Source organism: Crotalus tigris, unplaced genomic scaffold, assembly GCF_016545835.1.
Source record: "Crotalus tigris isolate CLP2741 ecotype Arizona unplaced genomic scaffold, ASM1654583v1 scf7180000017668.6805642782:7212621, whole genome shotgun sequence".
Taxonomy (NCBI): Eukaryota; Metazoa; Chordata; class Lepidosauria; order Squamata; family Viperidae; genus Crotalus; species Crotalus tigris.
The window spans coordinates 5,449,282-5,470,793 of NW_024096554.1; the positions used below are offsets into that span (position 1 = coordinate 5,449,282).

The following is a 21,512-nucleotide window of genomic DNA, read 5'->3' on the forward strand; positions in this document are numbered from 1 at the left end:
AATAATATTAAAAATGATATGAGAACATTTGTGACATTTCTATTACTTTTTGTTTTTTGTTTTAATCTGAGAGTGGGCAAAAACAGAACATTGCCAATAGCAATATCACTTAGACTTATAAACCGCTTCACAGTGCTTTACAGCCCTCTCTGAGCAATTTACAGAGTCAGCATATTGCCCCCAACAATCTGGGTCCTCATTTTACTGACCTTGGAAGGATGGAAGGCTGAGTCAGCTTTGAGCCGGTCAAGATCGAACCCCTGGCAGTCAGCAGAATTAGCTTGCAATACTGCATTCTAACCACTGCGCCACCATGGCTCAATGATTCAATTGTGAACCAACTCCCAAAATGTTTTCTAAGTATGTTCAAATTGTGATTGTGAGACCTAGCATGTATGCTCACTAAGGCTTTGGAAAAGGACCATAAAGATCCAGGTGATAATGCATCTCCACCCAGGGAAGCTCACTGAGTTACTTTGGACCCTATCACTCAGCATAAGCTTACCCTATAGAGTTGTTCTTGTGGGGAGGGGGAATAAAGGGAAGGGAGTGTAATGCACACTGGTTTGAGATCCTGGGGGAGGGGGAAATCTAAGATATAAATCTGACAAAAGAATAATAAATACAATACATATAAATTCCTCTGTCTGCAAGAGATGAGGGTGAAACCATGATGAATTTAATGGACATTACAAATATATTTCTGACTGTATTTTATGGTTAAACAAATCTCAAAATGGTAGAGTAATGTATCCAAGGACTATGGTTGTCGGATCAGGCCTTCTATTCTGAAGTTCAGTGTGATGAATGAGATATAGAGCTTTCATGCAGTTACTTACTAGGCTGTTTTTGACATGCTGCTTGAACAGTCAGGTGATGGAAGAGAGTCCAGAGTCCACATGGAAAACCCCGGAAAGTAGATTTGCTTCCTTGACATCCTATCCAGTGAGGTTGCTCAGGTAACGTGACATTTGGAAACTGAAAGATAGGAGGGAGATTGGAGAAAAAAGGCTGTGCACAGAACAAAATACCTGTCACACCTGCCTTCAACCTTAAGCAAGAATGATCCATGATCCCATTTTATGAGAAAGATATACCTTATTAAAGGTCAAGTGCAGTACAGTAGAGCAAAGCCAGACCTCAGAGTTGCACACCAAATTCCCAAGTGTAATTTTCTCCTTCCAAGATCCTTCCCCACATTAGTCCCCACCTGTCCAGTCATGTTCAAACTAAATGATGTTGGAATAGTCATCCTTGGTATGCAGCTATATTCCTTCACAGTCCTTGGATTCATGTCTCCAGCCAGCACAGGTAGATGGAACAAAAAAGCAACTGGGAGCCACTTAAGAGAGAGAGAGGATATGATGTTCTCACCCTACTCATCTCATCCTGATTTTTTTTTATTTTTTTTTCATTTGGAACTTGGAACAACCAATGTAAGGACCCACCCCACTTTGCATCTTAAGAAGACAGAACTCTTGGAATAATTCTTCCAACAGGAATCCTTTATTAAGAAGAAGTAGTTTCAGGCGTGCTAGACAGGACTTGGGGTCCAAGCTTTTCCATTAAAGGTTTTAAGGGTTCCCCAGCAGTCCCACCCAATCAACCCCCTTCCAGTGATAGTTTCAGGCATCATAATCCCACCCCTTTGCTCCTTTCTTCCGTCTGTATGGAGACTTCAGATAAACTACATAAAAGGTAAATAGTTCTCTTTGTCATGGTAAGGTTCTTTGATGCTAGTTACATTCAAAGTCTCTCTTTGATGTTGCAATAAACACATTCAATTCCTTAGAAGTATACTGAAGGAAGTGAGGGCCAAAAAGCCCCTTTGTTCTCCCCCTTCTCTCCCTCTTATGGCAGAATCCAGAGAAGGCAGAATTGGGGTTTTCTATATTTGATGATTAAAGATGAAATATAATTGGATTCTGACATCCGGCCCCTCTTAAAAATAAGAGAGATCCACCTGAAAGAAAACAAAACAGATATAAACTTAGTCAGGCTTGTTAGGATACTCTGTGTGAAACCTCTTCAATAGCTTCGGGGCTCTGACATGACGTTTATGGACCCACTCGTTTTGTGAGGGAGGGAGGTGTTTCCAGGCAACTAGGTACTGAGTTGCTCCATGATATCTCCTAGAATCAAGGATTTCTTTTATTTCGAAGTGTTGTTCACCCTCTACCATGACTGGAGGTGGTGGGGGGGGGGATTTTTGGCCATAGAGGTGACTGATGCTCTCTTTTCAGCAAGCCTGAGATTTTTGGGTAATTCTAATTCTACTGTTACTGGATTTATGATTCTTTTAATTGGAAAAGGTCCTATATATTTTGGTCCAAGTTTTTTACAGGGCTGTAGGGACTTTAGGTATTTTGTAGATAAGTACACCATTTCTCCTATAATGAATGATGTAGGCTCAACCCTTTTTTTATCGGCTTGTGCTTTATATGCCTGCCTAGCTTCATCTAGTGATTTTCTAACTATTGGCCAGGTGTTTTGTAGGTTTTCCATCCATTCTTTCAATGAAGGGATCGTTGGTTCGTTTGGGCTTAACTCTGGCATAGGGTTGAAACTTTGACCGTTGGCTATTTGAAAAGGAGTGTAGCCTGTGCTGGAGTGGACTGCATTATTGTAGGCAACTTCTGCAAAAGGAAGTAAGTCCGTCCAATCACTCTGTTGGAAATTTAAAAAACATCTCAAATATTGCTCAAGTACTGAATGGCACCGTTCCGTTTGTCCATCTGTCTGAGGGTGATGACTAGATGTCAGTCCCTGAGTGGTCCCTAAGAGGGATAAAAATTCCTTCCAAAATGCAGACGTAAATTGCACTCCCCTATCAGAGATGATGCGTTGGGGTGCCCCGTGCAATGTGCTGGATGAAAAGTTTTGCTAAGGCCTTTGCAGTGGGAATCTTTTGGCAAGGAATAAAGTGTACCTGTTTGGAAAATAAGTCCGTGACTGTCCAGATAACAGTATTCCCATTGCTTTCTGGCAATTCCACTATAAAATCCATGGCTATTTCCCTCCAGGGGGCTGAGGGACTTGCCACTGGTTGTAATAGCCCTGGCGATTTCCCTTGCAACCTCTTTGCCGATGCACAGGTTGGGCAGCTGGCAACATAACTTTCTATGTCCTTTTTTATTGATGGCCACCAAAATTGCCGTTTAATTAAGTGTAAAGTTTTTACAAATCCAAAATGCCCTGCTGATTTTGTGTCATGGCAAAGCTGCATGAACGTGATTCTTTGGGTTGTTGGTATATATAACTTTTCCCCTACCCAAGGCAACCCATCTCTCATTGTGCACACATTTTTGTTTTTCTGGAACTATTCATCTGTTTCCAAACTTTTTCTGAATTCAATTCCAGTTTGGCTGTCCAGTTGTGGTTTTAACTTGGCTTGGGTTCTTGTGGTTACTGGTGCTGCCAGTTGTGACTCTGCCATTATTGGTCTAGAGTCTGTGGTTCGTGCGCTGTTATATTGAGGCATGCGAGATAGAGCATCTGCCAAGAAGTTCTTTCTCCCTGGTAAATGTTTGAGCTTAAACTGGAACTGGTGAAAATGCTGAGACCAGCGGGCTTGTTTGGGATTGAGTTTCCTGGACGTTTTCAGGGCTTCTAAATTTTTGTGATCGGTCCACACCTGGAAGGGGATTTTGTTGCCTTCCAGGAACTGTCGCCACGTGAGTAATGCCCAACGTATCCCATAAGCCTCCTTCTCCCATACGGGCCAGCGCTGTTCTGTTTCCGTGAGTTTCTTGGATGTATATGCACAGGGTTGCAATACTGCATCATCATTTTCTTGTAATAGCACAGCCCCCACTGCCACATCACTTGCATCTGCCTGGTATTTCTGTTAATCTTTTTTCTCTCCTATGGATGCTTTTTCTATTCTTGATTCTGGTAGCCTCCCTTGGGGTTTTAAGTCCATAGGGTCCCCCTTCGGGAATTTGATTTCTGTCGTCCTCCAATTTACCCAGGGGTTCCATTTTTTCAACCATTCCATCCCTAGAATCATTGGGCATTTCATACCTGGGGTTACCACAAACGTTATGTCCTCTTCATGTTTGCCCAGGGAGAGGTGTATTGGAAGAGTGGCTAGGGTAGCTGGCACCCCCCCTGCTATGGATCCATCTAACTGGCCAAATGAGATTGGTTGTTCCAGTCTCCTGGATGGGATGCCCAGATTCCCCACTAGTGTTGGGCTAATGAGGCAGCGGGTGCAGCCAGAGACTATTAAGGCTTTCACCTTCACAGCTTCGGGCATGGGGGGGATTAATATAGTCACTGATTTGAAGATGGGTGTGATGCATTCACTTACCAGGGGTTCGCCCTCCGAGCTGTCATCTGAGGCATCCACCGGCCCTGTGGGGTAGGCTGGAGTTCTTTCCCCTTGGTGAGCAGAGGTGGGGGGTTCTGCAATTTCCATCATTCTCATGGCCGTTTCTTTTGGCTTAGCTGAATACTCTCTGGGTTTGTTGATTGGGGATCTGTCTGGGTTGTGCTGGGGGGCCTTTGAGCGGCATTCTACAGCTCGATGCCCTTCTCTTCCGCACTTGAAACACCCCATTTGCTTCTTGGCTGTAGCCGATGATTTCACCGGTTCGTGTGTCAGCTCAGGCGGGGGGCGGCTCCATTGTTTTCCTTGGCGGTGCCTCTTCAATATGTCAATCTCTGCTTCCTCTGCCAAGACGTACCATTCCTCAAGTCGGTGTGGGTCCCCTCGGGGCAGGCAAGCGTCATATAGATCATAGTTTAGTCCGTCTTTGAAATGGCTAAGGAGGATGTCTTCTGGCCAATTCAGTTTGCTGGCAATGGCCCGGAATTCTTGTGTATATTCAGCCACCGGGCGTTTGCCTTGCCTCATCGTTTTTATCCTTTCACGGGCTTTGCGATCAGCCAGGGGGTCTTCAAATCGTCTTCTCAAAGAGGACATGAAACAGTTGAAGTTACTGAGTTCTGGGGCATTGGAGTCATGCAAGTTCACCACCCAATCTGCAGCCGGTCCATCCAGGGCAGATTGCACGATCCGGATGCGGGCTTTGTCGCTGGGAATGTCCTGCCCGTATTCCTCCATATAGCTGAGGACTTGGGTTAGGAAAAACCCCAAGTGTGTTGGCTCCCCTTTGAATTTCACCTCCAATGGTGGACGTCTTGGAATGGATCGGTGCCTCCGTTGTTGGTGGTAATGTCTTCCGTCCAGGTTGCCATCTGTGGTCCGGTAGGGGGTGGGGGCCACTGGATCAGTAGCTGTCCCCGGGGTTGCAGGTTCCTCGTCCCCCTCGGTTTTTCTTCCTTTGCGGTTCCAGGAGCTGGGGCGGCCATAGGGCTCAGGATTCTCCTCTCCTAGGGAGCTGAGAGTTCTCTTCATCAGGTCAATAGCTTTCTCTAGGATCCAGTCTGAGTACGGTGCCCAGCTTCCTTCCTCTTCACTTGCGTGCAGGGATTTCTCCATCTCCTGCTTCCATTCTGGTTGCTTGGTTCCCCGTCTCAGGGTCACCTTTCTTGATTCCTTTCCCCACTCACTTTTCTTTCCAACGCCCATTGACCAGCGAGGCTTGTGGTCCTGTGTCTCCACCACTTCTTCTCCTGAGGAGTCTGACCTCTCAGATCCCAACATCTGGCAAGGTTCCAACTGGGTCAGCGGCTCTCTTTCCAGGGAGTTTTCCCCCTCCCTTTCTCCATTGTCTGACATGGTAAATTTTTTGCAAAATCCCCCGGCAAGGGTCTCCCTTCCAGGTGGATTAATTTTGCAAGTCCTGTCTAATGTAAGGACCCACCCCACTTTGCATCTTAAGAAGACAGAACTCTTGGAATAATTCTTCCAACAGGAATCCTTTATTAAGAAGAAGTGGTTGCAGGCGTGCTAGACAGGACTTGGGGTCCAAGCTTTCCCATTCAAGGTTTTAAGGGGTTCCCCAGCAGTCCCACCCAATCACCCCCCCTTCCAGTGATAGTTTCAGGCATCATAATCCCACCCCTTTGCTCCTTTCTTCCGTCTGTATGGAGACTTCAGATAAACTACATGAAAGGTAAATAGTTCTCTTTGTCATGGTAAGGTTCTTTGATGCTAGTTACATTCAAAGTAATTTGAAAACCAATCTGTTTTGAGTTAAATTTCTGCCAAAGCATGGCTGACTTGGAACCATTCAATGGAAATGTACACAGTGGATTGTCCAGGGTTCAAAACAATTGTTTATGTGGTTGTTTTGTTTCATGCATTCCCCTAATGGCTTCCCATAGGTAAGGAACTCACATTTCCCTACTTCTGGGATTTCCCCTTTTTTGTCCTATACATCTTAGTGCTGGGCCATGATCTCTCTGCCCTCCCAAGTTGTTTCCAGAGGCAGCTTTCTTACTGCCTGCATACAATGGATAGTTAGGCTTTTTGTCCTTCTCCCCCCACCAAAAAAATTTGACAAAAACATAGATTGAACAAGGGCTGCCCACTGTTTTTGTATCGTCCCATTAATTAATTAATTAATTAATTCTCACCACCCATCCCACACAAATAATTCTGGGTGGTGAGCAGCATGAAAAACATTAAAATAGTGAAATAACAGTCAAAGTGACCATTATCGGCCTCAGTGGGAATACAGCAATGAGGAATTTTTCCCATGCTTTAACTGAATTTAATTATTTCTTAGATTTATATTTCTCCCTTCATTAACACGCTGTTATAGAACTTCCTCTTATTTTTCCCCAGAACAACAACTTGTGAGATGGGCTGGGCTGAGAGTGTGTGCCTGGCCCAGTGTTGTCCAGAAGCTTCTGTGCAGAAGGTGGATCTAAACTTGGATCTTCTCAATGTCATTACAACACTTTCACCTCTACGTCATCCTGGCCACTTGCATACCAATAGTTTGGAGAATAATTTTTATGGTACACAAAATAAAACAGAGGTAAACAACATTAAAAAGGACACCTGTCAAAAAAACAATACAGCAAAATACTCTGCCTTAATTATAATCCTAAACAATGTATGAACATTGTTCAGTTCTCAATAAATGTACCCAATAAATTGCAAGAATTGCACACTATTAATATGAAGTTCATTAATAGCACTAATTCCATATTTTCTAAACTATTTAATAACAACAAAGGCAGAATCTGCTTTTTTTAAAAAAAAACACTTAAACAAAACAGTCTGTGGATCACAGAAAATATTTACACTATTCATAATATAAACTAATGAAATTCAAATATATTTGCAATAAATTTATATCTTGGGACAGCTCCATAATATATGATAATGATGACATTTAGCAAGTTACACATGGAGCTTGTAGCTTTGGAAACAAATACTTTCAATATCTTGTGGGTTTTTTTTAAAAAAAGCTGAATCTCTGGATAGAATCTAGATAATTGAGTTCAATTGGACTTAATCAGTAAATCTGGCCTCCACTTCAAACGTTTCCTTGTTCAATTAACCCACCTCCTTTTTGTTCCTTAGAGCGTCCTCCCATTCACTCCGTGAAATGTTTGTCTTTGGTCTCAGCCACAAATCCAGGTTGTAAAGGTAATTCTTGACTACTAACCGCCCAGCAAAATGCTGATATAAAAATAAGAATAGAAAGAAAAAGATTAAGGTGTAGATGGAGTCGAGCTTTGAAGCATAGGTACATGGTATCATGGTGTGGCTACACAGAGTATATTGGATAGCATGCCAAATTCAGTTTCTTAAAAAAACTACAAAAACAATGTTACATTAATTTAGGGAGAAACACCTCTGCTACAAGTAGGACATACGCAGATACCAGAGTAATCAACCACATAATATGACCTTTTTCCCTAGTGGAGGAGAGAGAGAATGGAATTCATCCAGGCATTTCGAATTCAACAAATATAAAATAGGACATTTAGCCAGGCTCATATTTATTGTGCAAAACATATTATTCCAGAAACCATCCAGAGTTCTGATAGAAATTGTAAGCATGTTAAGAGGAAATAGTCTAAGATCCATTAGCCTTCATCAGACTAAAGACTAAAAAGCTAGTTTAAGCCACAATAGACAACTGAAGTCTAAACCTTGTAGCAATCTATTACAACAGAATCATTGAGATACCACTAATCAGTGCCATCTTACTCAAGCTATAAGAAGTACAGTATATTAGCTGGCACACATAAAGCTCAAAGCAGTGTGAAAAATATTCAGTTACAACCATGAACTGCTGCTGCAAAGAGTTATTGGCACAGACCCTGACATTCTTTAGCACCAAAAGCTTAATGTTGTTAATGCCAAATGCAAGAACATCTGTCGGTCCAATCACACAGAGATCACAAGTCAGCAAGAATTAGTAACTTGAGCCAAAACCATACCCTTGTTTCCTATATAGCTCCAACTCTGTTGAAAAAACCGTGCGCTGTCTGTCCAGTTATTGGTGGCAGATCTTGACAGCACTTGAAAAAGGGGCATTGAAAACTGGGAACAGCTAGTTGCCCTGTAAACTCAGTAGTTCATCTCTTGTCTTCCAAGGGGCTATATGGCATTCCTCTCAAATCCAGCCCACTACTTGCTAATACTAAGAGGGGCTTTTTTTGAGTGGTGTTCAAGATGCCGCAGTAGCAAACAAGTCAGCCCCTATGGGCTTACAGCCAAGATCCAGATCTTGACTCTAAGTCCAAAATAGTCTCCAAGGATCACAGAAAGCTACTTTGACAATAAGTCATCTCAAATCCGATTAGCATCAGCACTTTAAAACCACAAGCACTCCAGGGAGGAGGAGAGGGATCAAAGAGCTATATGCTCCAACTGGGGTGGGAGGGGGAGAGAGAAATGTAGCAGAAAAAGCCATGTCACTAGAAGAAAGCCAGGCAAATGACAGGTTGACTGGAGAAGGGGAGCAAGTTCAGAGAAAACAAGAAAACTGATTGAGAGGATGTATAAAATACCTGTTTTGTTTCTCAATGAGAAAATGTAAGCAGTATTAAATGGCAGGGTGGCAATTGAAGTAAATCAGCAATGGATGTTGATGAAAGAGAGATTTTTCTTTGATTATTTCTTTAAAAATGAGCACACAGAGAGTTGAAGTGAACCAACAATTTCTCTTCTATCTGAAGATTACACACTAGCTCATTTGAATGTATAGCCAGACATGCTTTATGGAGAATCATAAAGTGACACAGATCTATCTTTCTAACATAGTACAGTCAGCATGCCTAGGCTGCAGGAAGCCTGTTGAGATCTTGGACCTTCTAGAGAAGGGAGAGAAAAAAAAAACAACAGACTTCCAAAGCTTTAGTTTTATTTTGGATATAGAGAAGCCAAATTCCAAGAAATGTAAATGAAAGGAAAAACCTTGCAAGAAAAAGACCAAGGAAATAATGAGTTACAGGATCCAATCTGGGTCGGTCACTGGGACCGGAGGTTTTGTCTCCCGAGCTTTCGGACTTGTGCCTTGTGCCAGAGCCCCATCCTCAGGGAACTTCTCTCTAGCTAATAATGAGTTAAGTATCTGGAACTTAGTCAGACTTCTCCACCTTGTGGCCCGAATCTAGCAGCACACCTCACACCAGATACAGCACTGACTGTGCTTTTTCAAAGGTAAATTGGTTATGGGGAAAAAAGAAAGGAAGTCATGGGTTCTTTCAGAAGCTAAAACATTGTTTGACCAAAGTTTATGCTACAATTAAAACCGAAAATTACATATAATTCTGACTTGGTGAGCATTTTTTATGTATACAGGCCAAAGGGAAATAAGAATCAAGGTGGTAATTAATAGTGGACTCAGGCTACAAAGTTACGGCGTGTGAGCTCAGTCATATAGAAGTATTAGAAAAAGCCTAAATTACTACCCTGCAAATTACCTAAATACTACTGGCCTTTTCTTGTTTTTAAGACCTTCCCTTTGGCAATCTTGAAGGACAGATTTAATAATCTCCCAGTCACACTGGGAGGTTTTGCCCATGTGAATATAGGAAATCTGACACATCAGAGAGTATGTCTTATTAACACTTATATCCAACCAAGATTTGTAGAGGCAGATAAATTTGATATCCATATAAACTAACAATATTCCTCTACTCTCACAATAAGAATTACAGTTTAGCAAAAAAAAATTATTTTTTTTGGAACCTATACTCAAGCCTTGTAAACACATTTAGGCATTTCCCTTGATATCCACATTATAGAAGCAACAGGTATATCTTAGAAGTCATTAGAAGAACGTTTTTCAAACTTGGCAACTTGAAGATGTAGGGACTTCAACGCCCAGAATTCCCCAGTCAGTCAAGCCATTCCTCATTCTGGCTGAGGAATTTTGGAAATTGAAGTCACACATCTTCAACCTGCCATTGAAACACTGCATTAAAATTTACAGACAGTCAAAGCAGATCATCAGATGTAATGTTCTGCTAATGCTTGAATCTTTTTTCACAGTTTTATGCTTGATCAAACATACAAGAATAGAAGTAAATTTAAAATAAATTGTATAAGGTACTGGTAGTCAGAAATGAAAATTTTGAATTTGAATAGTTCTTTCATTATAGCATTATTATTCCAATTTACAAAGAACTGAGATTTAAAGATTCAGACTATATGGGGGTACAAGTATGCTTTTTGTATACAATTGCTTTACTTTTTAACACATGAATTAATCATGATCAATTTTTCTCTGCCATTGTTTGGAAAGGGAAAGAAATTCACTGATTTATATCAATCATTCTGAGCAAGTGGATTGTAGAAAAAGTTGGGTAAGTAGATAAGAGAAGTGCTTTGAAATGAGATAATAAATCTTATACAATATTACCATTTAATCTGATTGTCCTAAATCCAGCTCAGCTCCTGAGGACTCTGTCCATGTAATTTTCTTGGCAACAATACGCAAGTGATTTGCCATTGCCTTCTTTCAGGATAATTTTGGACTTCTCTAATCTAGACCCTTGGGATTTTGGTGGACCTCCCTGCTTAGTTTTGTTCAAGATCGAACAGTATTAGTTGGGGCCATGTTAAAGTTGGACAAACCAATTATCTTCTCCAATTGTTCAAAACTATTAGACAGCTCTTTTTTGTTATTCTAAAAAGTGAGGAGTGAAAAAAAAGGTTAAAAAAATGGTATTCAGCGAAATCCTGAAATGCAACTAAAATAAAGTATAGATACTCAAGAGAGAAACAAAACTTTATACTGAATTGAAACCACAAATATTATGCCCTCATTTCTCAATATGTTGCCTACAGAGATTTTGGCTGACAGATTTTTAAAACATGCTATTTAAAAAAAAGCATACATGGGGAACTACATGCTGGAAAATGAAGTCGCAGCCTTAAGCATAATCTTTATTCCCAAGAATGCATAAATCCTTGTCGGGTGCAAAGAATCAGGACCATTGCAGCTTATTCAAGCCTATATAGCAGAATCTGGTCAACTAAAGTTCAACACTAAATAGGCACCGGATAAGGGTCAATGGAATTCAGGAGGCAATGGATTTAGAATGCTTGTGGTAACTCAAGGATTCTAAACTGATGACATGCTAATCCCACCCCTCAGCTCTGCCTACTCTTCTCTAACAATCCTGGAGATATTCTTAGAAAATGAAAATGATAGGGCAGTAACTCCATGCTTTCTCTAGGAGCATGGCCATGTGCCCAGAAAAAGACAGGTCAACTGAAGTGATAGGGAATATCCTGAAAAGGCTAAAACAGGACTTGGAGAGCAACTCCATGAATTGGTTTCCTGTCAATATTATGTGACTGGCCTCGTCCACCATAGCAATTAGTTTGTAAACTAAACGTTTAAAACTAAACATTTTAAAAAATATTTAGTAACAAAACTCTTTTTATTGCTTTTTCAGAATTGTCCATTTGCAGGGTTATGAGCACAGTTAGGAAACACCATGAAGTGAAGCCAAATTCACAGAGATGCTACACAAAATTCACTAATACTCTAAAAAGTAAAAGGCCTCAAGAAACAGGGTTATTCAGAACCAGTACTTTATTAATGGGGGAATTATGATTTTTGTCTAGAGAAAGGAGCATATTAACAGCTTATGGATGACTTTTAAGACTGAACTTGCTCTCCAAATGAAACATTTTCATCTAAGTTTAAAAAGGCAGAATCACTGGTAAGATTATAAAAAAGCAAATATATAGAGGTAGTCCTTAAGATATGATGGCAATTGGGACTCAAATTTTATTTTATTGTTTATTAAATTTATTTGCCGCCCATTTCCATCACTAAGTGATGCAGTTGTAAAGCCTGATGTCTCATGACCGCATCGCTTAGTGATGGCGATCCCAGGAATCCCAGTTGCTCTCATTAACCAAATAATATTTGGTTAGCTAGTTGATAGCCAAAGACCTACCCCAATTCAAACCATTCCCAATGTGGTCTCTCCAGGCCATACTTTGGTAAGAGACTTTCTTCTCTTCAACTACCCCCATCAACCTGTCTTCCCTCACTTCTCTTCCTGTTTGGCTGCCTTACACTCCATCTCTACTGGCCTTGCTGCCCTGCACTTGCTGGCCCTGCCATTCCTGTGAGAAGCTCAAACAGAATTTGGACAAGGGGCTGGCACAAACTCAAAAAATAGTCCTGGCACAGACAGCAGCCCGCTTGAGAAGAGCCAGGCCCAGTGCACCTTATGGCAGGAAGAAAAGGGCAAAGGTCAGCCTGCATGGCAAGGCTAGCAGAGGTGACAAGGCCAGTGAGTGCAGGACAGCCAAAATGGCCGAGATGGGGGTGGTGGTTAGGCAGATAGAGGGTGCTGAAGCGTTCCTGCAATCATAAACGCAAGTAGATTGCCATGTGCCCAAAATTTAATCACATGACAGCAGGGGGCTGCAATAGCCTTAATTTGGGTGACCAGATGTAACTACCAGTTGTTTAACTGATTTCAAACAATTGCTGAACAAATGGTGGTAATTTGAATACTACCTGTATGTAAAAGGGGAGAGAGCAGCAAGAGAGAGGAATTGTTTGGAAAGTCTCTCAGGTCAAAAAGTGTCACATCACTCACCTGGACCAAAACAGACACAAAGTCCTTCAAAGTGGAGAGTTGCTCTCCCTCAAGGTTGGAGAATACTGCAGCCTCTGTCCTTAGGGTATAAAGTACTGCAGATTCTACATCAGCCATGTATATCTTTTTCCTGTGGCACAAATATTAACCAAAAAAGGGGGAAATATATTAATAACTAACACAACATAAAATGGCAATTCTAGGATGTAACCTCACACCTTCTTTGGCACTATCTGACCCACTAGTTGTCAACAGAGTTCAGAGATGCATAAAGCTAGCTTGAGCTGTGGCTATAGAACTGGTAATCATCTTCTCTGGGGGAAAAAATGAGACTTTATCCTCCACTATCTCTCTTGAGATTACTTTCTATAAATTTGCACTGACATCCACATTCTTTGCTAAAATCAAAAATCCACAAATGTGAGTCTCCTGCACATAATAGACTTCCATAATTTAATTTCCATCTGACTGGACCCCCTTCAAATTACAACTTGAACTAAGCTTCTATTTCTTTTAATACTTAAGTGTCTTGCCCTCATGCTTTGTATCAATCACTATTTTATTCCTCCCCAAATTATTTACTGTTTTTAAAGATTTCTTGCCAGATTATAATTGGAGTTGGTCTCAGTGAAATCCACTAAGAATGTGTAGCTCATTCCATGACATCAGATAATCTAGCTGGACTTCCAAGTAATATGAAAACTATTTTGAACAAAAGAAAGAAGAGCTAACTTTCCCCAGAGAGCACCATTTTAATGCCTATGTACAAATGTGCTTTGAGAATGAGTAGAATAACGTAACAGGATATTCTCTCAAGAAACAGTTCTCTCCAGCTTCCAGTTTTTATGTGCATCCTTTTGTAGAGCTGCATTCAATCATGTATTATGCTCAAATATGCTCTAAAATGCAGGAATGGCTTTTCTATGAATTATCTGTCCAGAGTAGGATTTTGATTAAAATTAATCCCAAATTGAAATTTCATCAAAACCCTACTCAATCACAGCTGAACAGAAGAATGATTTCAGTATTAAGACATTCTTTGCAAAATTCTTAAATGACAGATCCTGTGCTGTTTGCGAGAACATTTATTGTACATTTGTTGATTTTGGAGAAACTGATAAAAGTGAATGGGTTTGAAGTATGGAATGTTTTGTATGAAAATGGAATTGAAGGTTGGAAACTAACCAGAATAGGAAAAAAAAAGTAAATAAATTGTGTGGATACAAACAGAACGCTTACTCAATGGTTTAGCATTGAGCAGAAAGTGAGACATGGGTGTATAATATCCATTTGGTTTGCCAATGTGTATAAGGAATGCTTGTAGTGACACTAACAATATGGTGAACAGGGACATAAACTTCTGTGTTCTTTCATGCGCAGATGATGCCCTTCTCTTGGCCAAGACTTAGAATGAATTTGCAGTGAACTTTAGATAAATAGTGGGTAGGCTGAGCTGAGCAGGGCCAGGCTCGTTTGAGCGTCCTCTTTAATCCCACCAGCACTGAAGCAGTGTGGCTCTCTGCCCATCTAATTCTCCCCTTTGCCTTTTTTTTCTTCCTTAGATGAAAGAAACGATCATGTATCAAGAAAAATTAGCTAAACTACAGGCCCAAGTGCGCATCGGTGGGAAGGGTACTGCTCATAGAAAGAAGAAGGTGGTTCACAGAACAGCTACAGCAGATGACAAGAAACTTCAGTTTTCCTTAAAGAAATTGGGTGTAAATAACATATCTGGGATTGAAGAGGTCAACATGTTCACCAACCAAGGCACTGTAATTCACTTCAACAATCCTAAAATTCAAGCTTCACTAGCTGCTAACCAATCACAGGCCATGCTGAGACAAAGCAGCTGACTGAAATGTTGCCTAGTATCTTAAACCAACTTGGCGCTGATAGTTTGACAAGTTTGAGAGGACTGGCAGAAGCTCTACCAAAACAATCTGTGGATGGAAAAGCACCTCTTGCTACTGGAGAAGATGATGATGATGATGAAGTTCCAGATCTCGTGGAGAACTTTGATGAGGCTTCCAAAAATGAAGCAAATTGAATTATCATGTTCAGTAAAACTTGAAAATTATGTGGAGCTGCTATTTTATATCGTGACTTTTACTTGTAATATTTTGTACTGATCTTACTCTTAAGGTCTGTAATATTTGGAAACTTAGTTCAATGCAGCTCTCTTCAATTATTGTTAATGCACAGTGCAAATGGGCTGGAAGTACACAAAATGGAAAAGTACTAAGTCCAAAAGCTAATAAAGACTAAATTTGTAGATAGTGTGATGCAACAAGGAATATGGATCTGAAAATAACGTAAGATGTGTTTTACAGGAAAGAGAGAATAAACAATTATAGATAAATGCCAAAGAACAAAAAATGACTGTTGAAAGAAGCAAGAATGACTATGACTATGTATTAAAACATGCTTCTGCTTTTGTATAAGGTAGTGGGAGTTCATTATGTCAAGAGAACATAAAAGTTAAGTTGGATACAGTAAGAAAGGGGTATTTAAGAAATATGGTGGTAAAACAAGAAAAAGAATCAAGAATGAATCCATATGAGTGCTGATTATGAAAATGAATATGTATGAAAGTACATTGAAATGGTTTGGTCATATAGGAAGAATGAATAAGAATTAAATCATAAAGCAAATCTATGAAAGACAAAGAGGAAGGGTGTTTGGAGTTGCTGAGGTCCTTAGAGAGAAGTGAGAAATTTAAAGAAAAAAAAGTCAGTATATCAAACTCTGAAAGGACATAGTAGAAACAAAGACAGTTGCCATCGCAGAAAAGTATAGAGAGGATATTGTTGTGAACTAAATTGAGCTTTATTTTGTTTTCTTTTTCTAAGCTCATGATTTAATTTCTTTGGCTTACTCCCTTCCTACATTCCACATTAAGTAGCTTACCTTGAAAGGGAACAGGTGATGAGTATGCATGCAAGTATAACAGTGATGTACAGCTACCTGGCTTCAAAGCCAAAAAAAAAGGTGTTTACATGTTAAGATTTCACTGCAACTTGTCATGACCTCTTTCAAAATGCTGCACCTTTTCCTGGGCTGGCACAGCAACTTCAGTCCAAAGAAAATATGCACTGGCATTAATGAAGTGCCAAAACGATGTGGCACATTTGTCATAACATGCTGTTAGCTTAAACATAGATTTTCCAGAGATGCATGCCTACTGTGCCAACACAGGAAAAGATGTAGCTTTTTAAAGGAGGTGTTGAAAGGTGCAGAGAACATTCCAATGCTACCTCTAACGTAATTTTTCCACTTTGGATGCAAAGCACTGTACATCCATGATGTATAGCTCTTGCATCTGCTAGCCCCCTTTTTGTTTATAAGATTGTGGAGGGCAGGCTGGATACCCTACTCCTCATAACTAATGAATGGCGAGATTGACCAGTTTTAACTTATAGTGTGAGAACATCTGAAACAGCACTTGGAAAGAAGAAACATTAAACCATTCAGGGAAGCTGGCACTCACTGGTCTGCCATCTTCCAAATTGTAAAAGTCATTGTTGACTGTGCAGTGGGGGACACCGTTGGTATGAAAATATCTCGTCTAAAGACTCCAGATAAGTTCCGCAGAAAATTAGTATACTGGGATCTCCAATCCGCATGCCTAGAAGGAAGCATAAACGGAGACAAACTTTAACAATATGTACTTGTTGTGTCCTTTCTAGTTACTATCTTCCGTTTCTGTGTGGTTATAACACACATAACCACAGATATATTACAAAAGAGAAAACTGAACTGTCGATTTTCTTTAAGCATCAAAATACACAAATGAGTATATACCATTAATAAAGAGATGTAATACTTTGCACTAGTAAATTTCAAATAGGTATGCATGCCATAGACCATTTGCTGCTCTACCTGTTACCTAAAATGATCAAATACACATTATTACCAGCTATGCTATATACTGTATTCAATTTGTATGAAAGATAAAATGTAAAAAACGAATTATTAAGAAGGAAAAAGATAGGGGGAAGGGAAGGTGCTAAAAGTTCAATAATAGTATGTCTACAATCGTAAACATTTCTAATTGTCAAATCCAAAAATTAAAGTAAGATTTTTTTTTCAGTTTCTAGCAAGAAGTGGTTTCCATGTAAAAACAAAATTAGACAAAGACTTTTCTTTAATCAATGAAGTTAATTTAATCATTTCAGCCCATTCCACTGACTTCACTATCCATTCTTTCATTGTAGGAATTTGTAAGTCTTTTCATCTTTGTGCGCAGAAATGTCTTGCTGCAAAGATCACATACAGAAACATAGTCCCATATTTTTTTCCTCCAACTGCTTAACTGGCTAATTTAGACTTCTCTATGTTTTATTTAGTTATTTATCACATTTTTAATAGGTAGCTCACCTCACAACTATTCCCCATATCAGCTCCACATGCTAATTCTAACTGATTAAAAATTTCAGAAAGCACACACCAATAAACTCTCCCTAAGCAGTACACTTTTTCTGCATTCACACAGCTGTTATTCATAACTATGTTTAATATCTTGGTAGTCTGATTTCCAGTGATAAGATCCCATGTAACTATATAGGGGGTACCTTGCTCAATCCCTCCCTGTGAGAGGGATCTCGGCGTCCTAGTGGACAATAATTTAAATATGAGCCAGCAATGTGCTGCAGCTGCCAAAAAAGCCAACACAATGCTGGGCTGCATTAACAGAGGGATAGAATCAAGATCACGTGAAGACCACTTTACAATGCCTTGGTAAGGCCACACTTGGAATACTGCATCCAGTTTTGGTCACGACGATGTAAAAAGGTTGCTGAGACTCTAGAAAGAGTACAGAGAAGAACAACAAAGATGATTAGGGGACTGGAGGCTAAAACATATAAGGAACGGTTGCTGGAATTGGGTATGTCTAGTTTAACAAAGAGAAGGACGAGGGGGGACATGATAGCAGTGTTCCAATATCTCAGGGGCTGCCACAAAGAAGAGGGAGTCAAGCTATTCTCCAAGGTGAATGAAGGCAGGACAAGAAGCAACGGATGGAAACTGATCAAGGAGAGAAGCAACCTAGAACTAAGGAGAAACTTCCTGACAGTTAGAACAATTAACCAATGGAACAACCAGCCTCCAGAAGCGGTGAATGCTCCAACACTGGAAGTTTTTAAGAAGAGACTGGACAGCTATTTATCTGAAATGGTATAGGGTTTCCTGCCTATGGACTCAATGACCTCCAAGGTCCCTTCCAACTTTATTATTATTATTATTGACAATCTTTCTTTTCTTTTGAATATGGTTTGTCAAACTCAGATGTGGATTAGGTTCATGCTATTGGAATAATCTATCTCTAGATAAAGGGGAAAGCCAGGATAGGAATGGAATATTAAATGAAAATTATTATTATATCACCATGTTGGAAAACAGGCAATACAGTATTTGCAAACACTTAAAATAAATGGGCCTTGGAAACAAGCTCTAACAGGATGGAGCAAGCCAAGCAGATTCATCCCAAATTAGAACAATTCACTTTCACTTTATTGTCTTTGTTACATAATTAATTTAGAAGACAAAAAATGGAATATCCTTTATATAAACTGTCAGATCCACTTCCCCTCCCCCCCCCACACTCAGTTTAGCACAAATTAAAGAACAATCCTGCACTCTGGATGTCTGTGACTTAATTATGAAGCTAGTCAGTATATTATTATTTCCTACTGATACCACATGTACAGATGAAATTATCCACATTTCATTTCTGTTTAATGTTCAGCAAATGGATTGTACCTAACAAATGTCAGAGAAATATAGACTGTATTCTAGAGCTTCATATTTGATAGGATGACATTGACTTATCTCTCTCTCTCTCTCTCTCTCTCTCTCTCTCTCCCTCCCTCCCTCCCTCTCTCTCTCTCATCTGATTCCCTTTGAAATCAGAAATATACTATAGAGCAGGGGTGTCAAACTGCTGGCCCGCAGGCTGCTTTGATCATACGGAGGCCGTGCCCATCCCAGGTCCGGCAATGCAAAAAAAGTTGCGATACATCGCGACATGTCACGTGACATGGTGAATTTGACACCTGTGCTATAGAGAGATTCAAACAGAGACAAGCCTAATCTCAGCCACCCCTTTATCTACAAACCAGGTGGCTTAGGATATAAACAGAGAATTTTGAATAATCTTGCTGGACAAAGCCAATTTCCCTCACATCCCAAAGCAGCGTAAAATTAAGAGAAAGCTGCTTCCTAGTGCAGCAAGCAGTGGTACCAGCAAAAAAAAAAAAAAATCCCTGAGGGAAGCACAACCAGGAACAGTCACTTTATACTCTGTTTTCTCGGCCTGGTGCTCTCTGCGAGCAGATGGCCAAGAGTCGGCATCATCACAAATAATTCTCTTCTCTGCCAGTTCTGCAGCAAGGAAAACAGTGGCTCTCCTGTTGGGTGAAGCTGGCAGGAGAGAAGCAAGATGACTGCCTCTCAGCGAGCCAGTTTCCTCACTCCAGCTAGTTCACTGCAGAAGAAAGCATACAGATTTCACATGCACCAATTATTCCCCTCTGGTCCAGGAGTGAGTATTGCCGTCGCATTGGTAAACCTCTTGTTAAGGAAATCAACAGTGCCAACATGCCCCTTTGCCCATCACACTAATGCCTTCACTGCCAGGTGGACATCAATCATCTGCTAAGAGCGATGTAGGGGAGGGGGAGGAGGGAGACCATCTGCTTGTTGTTTAATGCACTATTCAATAGCAGGAATTCACCAGAGGGTCCAAGCACAGGTTCCATTGTTCTCTGTCAGCATCTCAGAACCAGCCATTGTCTGGCTCCTAATGAACTTTTCTGCAATTAGAAATGAATGTGGAGGAGACGAGCAGCTGGGTGGATGTGAGGTGGTAGGTCAGAACACAGATGATCCTTTGCCAGGTTTTTAGAAGACCACACTCAATGATCTTTGTTTCCAAATAATGTGAAATATAACTTCCCTTCTGCAAACTAGGCAGAGTATTACAAGTTGCAGGGCTGATCACAAAAGGTAGTACTGGATGAATATTTTTCAGTTCCTTGATAATTTTGCCAGAGAAAATCACAAAGTAGTTTGGTGCTATTTAATACTGTATCTACGTAAAGCATTGGGAGGCATGATAAAGAATGTGAAAAGGCTTAGGGCAATGCCCAGCAGCAATAATAGACTAGAAGGGGGTCAATACTGTACACTGTGCCTGTATCCTGGTGAGATTAAGGTAGTATCAGGCAATTGTTTCTAAATCAAGGAAATGAGTAATTGTGGATGGAACTAAATGCCCTCTGAAGCAGCAGGTACATGGCCTGGAGATGTCTACCTTAATGCCAAAGAGTGTTTATGCCAGTTACATACATATACTGATGGACTAGGATAGCTTAGTTATGGTGATATAAACATGAGTAATTTTCAGTCACTAATTCTACTGGGTTCAATGTGGAATTACCTTCCTGGAAAACAAAGAGTCAGTGCCCTATAAAACCACAGCAGCATCTTAAAAGGAGCACAGCAGCATGCTGCCAAAAGTGATGCAATGCAAACCCTGCCCTATTCACATAGATCCCTTCATTGCACTTATGTCTAAAGGGGGCACAAGTTGCAAAGTCCTATGCTCACAGTTATTTCCACAGCTAAAAAACATGCACAAACTATGGATTTGCTACTGCATGAAGATGAAGGATTTAATTCTACTTCCTGAGCCCCAAAAGCCTGGCTCCATAAACCTAACAGCACACTTTTTTTATATATAAATGTTCTGGAAATCTGAAAAGGAGTATTTTATCATCGCAGTTTAACTCCAGAAGAAAAAATAAGGAAGAATGTGGGAAAGAGAAAATATTAAAAAAAACATGGCCCATTTCCCATTCCTTTCATTGTCCCATTTGAAACAAGAAGACTGGTGCTTCATGACCAGCTGGGACACTTACAAGTTGAGCCAACCAGCGAAGTTATGTCTTTCTATGGGCTGTAATTTTGCAGAAGGTAATTAAAAGCTGTTGGCCTCCTGATGAATGGAATGAATCAACTACAATGAAATCTCATAGGCCTTACATCAATTTCACATTCTAGTTTGAGAATTTAGAATTCAGTTGTTCAGCTTTACTTAACTTACAGTTGCTGAGCATATCAAAAGGTAAAATTCTATTTAGTTGTGCACAAATGTACAAATGCCTCAAAATTCAGCTTCCAAGCTACTATGCCAAGAGATAGTGGCTCAAATTTGAATGCTCCATAACTAGGGAATCACCTTTCTTCTCAGAAGATTCACAATGAATTAATAATTTACTGTGTTGACACATTATACTGCAGCATTAGACGTGAGAACTGTTTATTTTAGATAGAGAGTATAACTAGTGCAGGATTATGAAATGTTATCGCCAAAGAAAATCTCCTAACACGTGCAGCTAACCACAAAAAAGTCAGTGTACATAAATCATTAAGGTGAAGAAGGAATGTACAAGACAAGAAATTGTATAGATCAGATGGCATAAATCCAATATATACTAGATCTGCTGTTATGACATTAAAGGATACAGGAGTTCACCACAAATGATTTGCTCAAATCTAGTTTGAGG

The 21,512-nt window shown here is 40.2% G+C and overlaps 1 protein-coding gene and 1 pseudogene across 2 annotated transcripts in view; one reads left to right on the forward strand and one right to left on the reverse strand.

Annotated features, from left to right (window-relative positions):
• The window catches only part of QSOX1 (quiescin sulfhydryl oxidase 1), a 74,919-nt gene that overhangs the window by 15,237 nt on the left and 38,170 nt on the right, over positions 1-21,512 (reverse strand). For both annotated transcript variants that reach the window (XM_039337140.1, XM_039337141.1), the window contains 4 exons: positions 16,433-16,570; positions 12,946-13,075; positions 7,427-7,543; positions 840-978 (listed from right to left, as the gene is read on the reverse strand). In XM_039337140.1, coding sequence (XP_039193074.1) covers positions 840-978; positions 7,427-7,543; positions 12,946-13,075; positions 16,433-16,570 — 524 coding nt within the window. The remainder of the gene's footprint in view (positions 1-839; positions 979-7,426; positions 7,544-12,945; positions 13,076-16,432; positions 16,571-21,512) is intronic.
• LOC120305384 lies at positions 14,159-15,106 on the forward strand (annotated as a pseudogene).